The following is an 8,618-nucleotide window of genomic DNA, read 5'->3' as shown; positions in this document are numbered from 1 at the left end:
AAATGACTCATGTTGGTGTAGGGTGGAAAAAATATTTCAGGTATGTTTGGTGAAATGTGTGACCTGCACCTGGCAGACAAGCTCAAATCAGAGATAAGTCTGTGTCATCAAATAAAGCCAGTGACACCTTAACTGAATACACTGAATGACACTCAAACTGGCTGGAATGGATTTCTGTACTGGCACTACACCAAGGAAGAGAAATTAAAGAGTTACTGATAAACGAAGACTATAATGCCACAAATCGACTCTCATTTTATTATTATAACGTGTCATACAAATCTCAAACAATAGTATCTTCAATTTTCCATTAAGTACACATGTGAAAATCGAACCAAAAAAGTAAATAACTTAATGCAAGTTTTTTCAAACTGGCGAAAAAAAAAAGGAAAAAAAAAAAATTACAGAAAAGATTGTATCCAATAGCTTGTAAATATCAGACCTGAGAAGCATTTTCTCTTTCACAGTGTACAATGTATTAAACCATTCTATCAACAAGGCTGTCCCCACCTCTTCTTTTTTTCTTTTTTTTTCCTTTAACCAAATAGTCTTTCATCTAAAAAGGGCCACTTTATGACCAGTCGAGACTACTTGCAACAACTTGAAACAAATCAGTCACTTCCAGGATCCTGCATAATATAAACAAAATCCTGAACGCTGCCAATGTACAGTCCAAAGAGTACAGCATGACCAGTAAACAGACAAACATAACCATGTAAGATTTGGTACAAATTTTACAGCATATTGGATTTGAGGCATTGACAAAGCAGATGACGTGCATCAGCTTTTTCAACAGGACATAAAGGATGCCCCAAATCCTTGTTTTTGTCAGGGCTTGTGATCATCTCAACCCAAACCATTTCCTTTGACTCATGTGCCAGATGATAACCTGAGCAGCAGTTGGTCAGTTGTTGTATTAGGCACTCTATAAATATAAACCTCTACCTTCTCGAAAGATATACTCTATGTCCATTCAGTGAAACTACTCAAACTCACAAGACATCTGGCTCTAGTTAATATGCAACCAAGTACACAGGTTCAGCTGACATGATAGCTACAGTAGCTTTACAAAAATAACAGTGTCAAGTTTATTAAATGAGGTAGACCACTTTAAGATACAGAGTAGAGCTTGTGGCTGTGGCCTGTTTGTAAACCACTGGGCTAAGACATCAAGTAAACTTAATAGAAATTTAAAAAAAAAAAAAAAAAAAAAACACCCTCCAGTGCTTTGGAAAACCATAGTGCTTCACTACTGCCTGCACAACAAAAACTGGACAGGGCAGCATATTTTCACAAATTAGTTTAAGTTTTCTGTTTTTACTTGTAAATTGTGTATTTCCTGAAGACCTACCAATATGACATTTATGTTATCCCACACAAGTGTCATTGTTATTTCATAGACATATAGCTGAAGGTCACAGTGAGGCTCAACTACAGATTTAGCAACAGTTCTGCGCGGAACCAAAAAAAAAAAAAAAAAAACAGTGCACACCAGTGAATAATATTTTCAATGAGAGATGACCTGCACTTGCTATCCAATACTAAAGACAGATTTAGTTTGATGGCCTGAGCTCTGAAATGTCTGTGCAACACAATTTTTCTTCTGCGCTGAGAAAAAAAAAAATCAACTGAGGAAGCCTGCATGTTCTTTTAAGGACAAACATCTCTCTTATTTAATTCATACACAAAGCCTCCAGTTTAGTTCACCAAAAAAGTAGCAGCACACTTGAACTCTAGAAAGGGAGAAAAAAAAGTTTTTTCAAATATGACAGAAGTAAAAACATGTATACTTCAACAGGTGAGTCTTCTGTGATTCTGGATAGGGTCAGGAAATCTATAACAGCTCAGTTTACCTTGGTGCCATTTTAGGTATTTTTGTCAGTAGTTCCGTAGCGTGGATTGGGGAATGGGCCTGGGTGGTCTCTCCTCTGCAGGTTGGGCAGAGTGGGCAAGTGTGGGTAGAGTGTTGCTCTGCTCCCTGAGAACAGACAGGATTAATGTTAAATCCAAAAACTGCTAAAATATACAGCTGTAATATACTGCTGGGAGTCATCCCAGTTAACCAAAAGTACATGCCTGCTCTTGGGATGGCGAGTCCTCCATGGCTGGGGTTTGCTGCTGTGCTGTGATAAAGAGATGCTAGGTCACCCGGCGCGTAGGAGCGCAGGAGGTTCATCATGCCCCACTCGGTGTCCATGCCCCCTGCAATAGCTGGAGTTGGACTTTTCACAGGACCCAATGTGTCAGAGACAGCTGAAGAAGATGACCCTTGTGATGTGGTTTTCATGCTTCTCCCCGAGAGAAGCAGCCGGCTGGATCCATCCCCTGCTGGTGTTCTAAAGCCAGGTTTCTCTCCAGTGTCAGCTTCCCTGCCTGGGGGTATAAAGTACTTTAATCTCTTGCTGGAGGGCTCGCCTACATCCCTCTGGGAAAGGCTCCCAAACCGGCTGGACAGACACAGCCGAGCAGCATCTGAGGGCCAAATGACACCAGACCTCACTGGGTAACTCCTCTCACCAATTCCCACTCTGTCTGGTGGACTAAGTTTGTCTATTACAAACTTGCTGCTGGTACTGGATTTCTTCATGAGCTCTGTGAATCTGGGGGATTCCAGACTGGTGTGTGAATCAGTCTTGGGCCTATATTGCTGGGTCTCCTGGACGGCCTCATGTCGAGGTACATGGGTAGGGGACTGTTTAGTAGCATGAGGTGGATGAGCAGGTTGAGTCTTCTCTTGTGATTTTGAAGGCTGAGGAGTTGGAGACTTGGTTCGACGAGGATGACTCCTGTCAATCATGGGAAGTGGGGTGACGTCTTTCCCTTCAAGGGCAGGAGGGCAGCCAGTGTAACGTTTTTGTTTCAGATTGCCTCTGAAGCCATTCTTTTTAGTAATGTCTGACTTGTCTTTATGAGTCAGCTTTTTGTGCATAATCAGAACCTCTGGGTACAGAGTTTTATATGCACAGGACGAACAGGCAATCGGAATTAATGCATTTTTGGGCTCTGAGCAAGCAGGGATGGAAAGAGACACTTTTAAGGACAGATTTAATGGGGCCTCAGAGCTCTCGTCTTTTATCTCCTTTCGTTCCATTTTCAGGTTAACAGGTACAGGGCATTTTATGAGCACATCATCAGTCGGGGAGTAAGCAGGCTTAGCAATTAATTTCTCATACTCAGCTTTCATTTGGACGAGTGGTTTGCCAAGATCGCTTCCTATATTATCAAGTCTGTCCTCTGGTTTTCCATTGGCACACATTTTGGGTCCAGGAACCCAAAGTTTGGATCTATTTGGGACAGTGTTTTCATTGTGATTTCCAAGTTCTTTGTAACTGGAAGAGGGAACTAAAAACACAGGTCTGCTGGGGATCTCTAGGTAAGGCTTGTCCTTGTGACGCCGATCGAGGTGATATTTCAGCGATGTCTTTTGGGCCGCTGCGTAGTCACAGTACACACACTTGTATGGTTTTTCACCTGAAATAAAAGAAAATAAGTATTAACCTATTCTAAATGTCACTTAGGCACAGTTAGACCTATAAAAATAGAAATTCAGTTAACTTGTGTAGTCACAATTTTATCATTCAAGCTCAATATATTGCTTCATATACCTGTGTGAGTCCTTAGATGAACAGTGAGGTAATAGCTTGACCGGAATGTTTTGCCACAGTAGCCGCATTCTTTTGATTTCATTTTTGATCGTTCAAAACCATCCTCACCTTTGAAAAATAAGTAAATAAATAAATGACAAGATCTATATATAGGTATCAAAGGCATATGTCAAAGAAGGATAATAAATGAACACCAGAGGGAGCATTTGCTAACCAAAAACTCTGTATGAAGTTCACTTTTTAGTAATTCCATCAATGACCCCATTTACAACTGGCCTTTCATGCGACTTTTATCAAAATTCTATCTGGATGTGACCGATCCATATTTAATCATCAAAAACATGTCTTTGGCAGTGGAAAAGAAATCAAGACTGCTTTCCTTTCATAATATACAGATTCTCCTTCCTGAATGTGGGTGTAGAGTTTAACCACCCTTCCTGTGAATTACCTGACTCAAAAGCGACCTATCATTTTAGGAGAAGTACTGAGATAACAAACGTGGCATTTCTATTTGAGTGTGACTGATCTGCAGCAGCAGTGCATCTCAAAACAAAAGCAACTGAATTTTAATCTATCTAAAATGCATTTTGGGTGGATTTAAACCTGAATTTTTATGTGGATAAGTGCAACTGAACTGCTGTCTGGTTGTTCAAAATATGTTAATGCCGGGGGTAAATGGGGTAATTTGGTCTGTTTCTAACAAAATAGGAATTGTGGACTTTGTTGGAAAGAAAAGAATACAAGTAATGTTGCTCCCACTTTACCTGAGCCCAAGGTGTCTGCCACTGTATCCTCTAAGCCCTCCTCAGAAACATCATCTGCATGGTCCACTGAACCTGCTCTTGACAACTTCCCATCAATGGAGGCTGTCGGACTCTCTTCACCTCCCCTCTCTCTTTTATGCACCCTGGAGTGAAGAACTAACTGGTGATAGGTCCTGAATGCTCTCCCACAGTCCTCGCAAGTGGTTGGCCTTTCCTTGTCCTTATCTTTTTGCATTAGAGACCTGTGTTCTGGCTCTGGTGATGGGGTTTCTGCCGAGGTCTGCTGCCGAGACCTAAGCTCTCTCCCAAGGACCTCTTTCATAGCCTTGTCCCCTTGGCCCTCAGCCCAAATATTACTCAACTCCTCCTTATCAGAGCTGCACTCTTCGTTGTCTGTGCTGGCTTCCTGGCCCATGTCTTTAGTATTATTGGGTCCAACCGCTATCTTGCCCTTTGTAGCAAGTTGCCAGGCCTGGTATGTGTTGAAAGGGTCTAGCTGGGCAATCCATTTGGATGATCTCTCTTGATGTAAATTATTTCCGTCAGAGCAAGGCCGAAGTTTGAGACTGTGTAGAAATGTTTCTTGTGTGGCGTGGGATTCATTAGTGGCATTCTTGTTTTTATCTCTGCCAGGCTCCACCTCTCTATTGTGTACTTTACTGTGCTCTACTAAACTGTCTTGGTTAGGAAAGAAAAACCCACAAACCATACACATTTTGTAAACAGTGACTACAGGCTCTGAAGTGTGGTTTTGAATAATGCCATTGATTGTGACGGGAGTCTCCAGGTCTTGCTGGGCCTTGTTCTTTGCTCCTGTCTTGTTTACATGCATCTTCATGTGGTTTTTGAGAAACCAAGGCTCTCTGAAACGTCGTCCACAGACATTGCAGCAGTAAGTGAAGTAGTCCTTGTGCTTCCTCAAATGGGTTTCCAGTTCACTGGCATCTTGTGATACCTGGCCACACACAATACAGCTGAACACCTCTTCCTTTTCAAGTGGGAGAGTACTCGGTTTGGCACGGGGCCTCTCTCCCGGGATCCTGAATTCTGCCTCAACGCGAAGCACAGCTGGTTCAAACAGTGTGGTGGGGTGTTGGGTTAATACATGGGGTCCTAGTTCCTCCTGGTGAGTAAAGGTCTCATCACAGAACATGCAAGACAGTGGCAGATTTCCTCCACTTTGCAACACAACCTTTTCTGAGGAGGTGCTGTGGGGCGTCAGGCTTGAGCCGGGCCCTGGCATGCTTGCGTTGCTACTGATCAGAATGTCTTGGCCCAGTCCATCTGGGCTCTCCACAAATGGGAGCAATGGGTGAGTAGGCATTGTCCTCCAAGGTGGAGCAACTATGATTTGGATTAGTGAGAACCTGTAAACAATGAGGGAGGAAGTTTTAAGCTTTGATTTTGTAGAGCCAATCTGATTCAATAATTGCCAAGATCTATTGATAATATCTAACGCTAAGACAAAATCTGCTTTAAATACACCTAACACACAGAAATGCTTTCTCTTACACTGAAACAGGAAATGAGTCTTTTTAGCAATCAACGCCATAAACAAGCCGTTTCCTCTAAGTACAGGCGACTGATAACACAAGGTTTTGCCTGCTTTTAAGCATTTTCATTCTTAGCATGTATACCTCTATCAATTTCACAACCAGTGAGTGACACAACCGCAACTAGTCAAATTAATTATTCTAAGTATTTCTGTACAGGTTGATAACGTATCAGAATTCAAACGGTAGCAAACTGTTACTGAAACTGATCTATTTATAAACTGTAATTTAAAGATTATATTTGGTTGTACACAAGGCCATGCTGCAGACAAAATGTTGCAGTTGTGTAAAAGTGCAAGAAAATACCACTAATTTTAACCATTTATGGGATTCTGAAAATTGTTTTGAACATAAACACTGCTTGCTGTCTAATGGAGACTGAAGTTTTCATGTTTTTTCCCTAATAACACACTGTTTAAGACTTAAAATATGGCTTAGTTTGATGTGTTCTTATTTGAATGTCTTTCAAGGCAAAGAAGAAATAAAAGCAATTTTTTTTTTTTTTAACATGGCACCCTGCTGTACAATCCTGGGCTGCTTTGTTGACACATACTTTGCCTGAACTTGCATTATCTCTGTGCTCTTGTCCTTGTCTAAAAAAAAAAAAAAAAAAAAAGATTTCGTACAATTCAACAACTTGGGACCATCTTGCTGATGACTTTACAACAGCAACATATCTTCTGAGTAAGTCTGATCATTCGCTTATAGAGTACACAACATTTTGAGGGATGGATATGAGAAAATGCATTTGATTAGCTCTTGAGTGGAGTAACTGGACAAGCAAGTTCAAAAGCTCAAGGCTCATGCAAAAGTATGAAGCCTGTGACTAATAACTTGTTTGCACTTAGGCCTTACGCCGTTTCATATCATCTACAAAAATGTGACAAACAGAGAAACTAGATAATATGGGTCAAGTTGCAGGTCAGTCTAAAACCCGAACCTGACAGCCTGTGGGGGGGTTTCACAATGCGGATGAACTGAAATCAATTCAAAATACTTTTCTTATCGCCTGTCGACCCCTCTGAATACGCTGCTATCCCAAAATTCTATTTAGCAGCTACAATTACAATGTAAGCGTACCTTTCTCCAGGTGAACACAGGCAACTGTCGAGTATGACCGAGTGATTTTTTTTTCCAGCAGCACATGCACGCTTTGTGTGGGAAATGATGTAGGTTAGCTAGCCACTTGTTCACGCAAGCACAGGTCTCGTTAAGCTATGATCATTAAAAAAAAAAAAAAAAAAGATGTTGCGACCTTGATGAGTTAGTCTGACGTTATTCGAGCCAATCGTGGACTTAATAGTGGATGGCTATTACATTCTTGTATATGTATAATAAATAGAAAACCCACGCATTACTTTTTTTGGACCGAAAAACAAAAGGTCAGTAACGCTCGCGCAAACGTTATTAACCTAACAGTAACTCGGACTGGGGAAGACAATCCAAATCCTAACAATAACACTTAAACTACACACAAGTTCTGACTACGTTACTAAAGACAACTTGTAAAGCGACGTTAACCCGACTGCTGGCGTTTATGGCTCAAGGGTTTGTTCACTTTCAAAACTTCTGTAATTATGCTAACGTCGCCGAGGCTTGTTGCCGTCAGCTCCAAGCAGGGTCACTGGCATTCTAACGACGTTAACGTTAATGTTAGCGACCAAGCGTTGACTATCAGCTAGCAAGCCACAAGGGTATCTGTTGTCTCGACTTCGATCAAACTGTAGAAACTCACCAACAATACCTACCAATTGAGAATTTCCGGAATTTAAAACAACACTGATACACCTAGAGAGTGAGTTAAGCCGCTGTCTGAGTGAGTTCCTTCTTCATTCAGCAGCGCTTTGCTGGCGGACAGCTCACCTATTCAATTGTTTGAGTGTGAATCATATTTGTTCTGTTTGCGACTCCTCACTGTGCAGCTGTTGAATTCTGAGGCGCGCTCTCAACGAGTCTCAAGGGGAAGATGGAGCGCGTTCATGATAACCCCATAGGGTAGTCACGTGGTCACAAATAACAGAAATGATTAGCTCACATGAGTTTAACATACCTTCAATAAAAAACGTGTACTATGGTATTTCATCCACTGTAGTAGCCTGGGTGTTATGATGGAATACTACCAACAGGAATACCAAACTTGGCTATTTAAAACATGCGCCGTTGTCCAGTGTGGTTATCTTGTTGTTTTAATTGCTCAAGTTCCCCAGCCTAACATATAGAGTCGGTGAGGTGGTGAAGTCCACTGGTATGCTTGTTGGCAGTGTTCAGTTCACAGGATGTGGGATAGCCCATGAGAAATGTGGCTTGAGCTTTACTCATAGGTGGAGTCCCCTCACTCAATAGTTTGGTGTGCTTCTTCACGCCGTGCACGTCAGGACCGTTTGAGATCTATGTTCGTGCATGGTACCTTCCTCAAATGTAGTCCTCCTTCCACGCGTTCACTTTCTGCATCAGGCACCATGTGGAGCGGGGGGAGGGGGACCTCAAACTTTCCACGGCTACATGAGGGTTTGCTGAGGCAGGTTGTGTCGTGATACATGTCATTTGCTCAGTAAACAACCTGAATAAAAAAAGACTGTTTCATTAGATGAGTTTGAAACATGCAAAATACCCCAAACTATAACAAACGTATCTCCAGTGTTTCCAAATTGTCACTTATAAACATGCATAACCTATTCAAATATAAGCCATTCCCA

General features: G+C 41.7%; 1 protein-coding gene across 3 annotated transcripts; it reads right to left on the bottom strand.

Annotated features, from left to right (window-relative positions):
* Nucleotides 1-235: 235 nt before the first annotated feature.
* On the bottom strand, nt 236-7,991 carry znf217 (zinc finger protein 217). Of its 3 annotated transcripts, none has more exons than XM_030055662.1 (6): nt 7,973-7,991; nt 4,370-5,736; nt 3,606-3,713; nt 2,077-3,471; nt 1,854-1,978; nt 236-1,733 (listed from the first exon to the last, which is right to left on the bottom strand). In XM_030055662.1, the coding sequence occupies exons 2-5, from the start codon at nt 5,691-5,693 to the stop codon at nt 1,866-1,868; spliced, it is 2,940 nt and encodes a 979-aa protein (XP_029911522.1). In that variant the 5' UTR covers nt 5,694-5,736; nt 7,973-7,991; the 3' UTR covers nt 236-1,733; nt 1,854-1,865. The 3 variants fall into 3 exon arrangements, with proteins under 3 accessions (XP_029911522.1, XP_029911521.1, XP_029911520.1); XM_030055661.1 differs by lacking the exon at nt 7,973-7,991 and adding an exon at nt 7,786-7,875; XM_030055660.1 differs by lacking the exon at nt 7,973-7,991 and adding an exon at nt 7,671-7,847.
* Between the last annotated feature and the right edge of the window lie 627 nt (nt 7,992-8,618).

Source organism: Myripristis murdjan, chromosome 7 (assembly GCF_902150065.1).
Source record: "Myripristis murdjan chromosome 7, fMyrMur1.1, whole genome shotgun sequence".
Classification (NCBI taxonomy): domain Eukaryota; kingdom Metazoa; phylum Chordata; class Actinopteri; order Holocentriformes; family Holocentridae; genus Myripristis; species Myripristis murdjan.
This window is presented reverse-complemented; position numbering and strand designations above follow the sequence as displayed.

Coding starts and splice junctions, on each gene's coding strand:
- znf217 (XM_030055662.1), bottom strand. CDS start 5,693: ATGCCTACTCACCCATTGCTCCCATTTGTGGAGAGCCCAGATGGACTG. Junction 3,714..4,369: donor GGCAGACACCTTGGGCTCAG/GTAAAGTGGGAG, acceptor TATTTTTCAAAG/GTGAGGATGGTTTTGAACGA. Junction 3,472..3,605: donor TCATCTAAGGACTCACACAG/GTATATGAAGCA, acceptor CTTTTATTTCAG/GTGAAAAACCATACAAGTGT.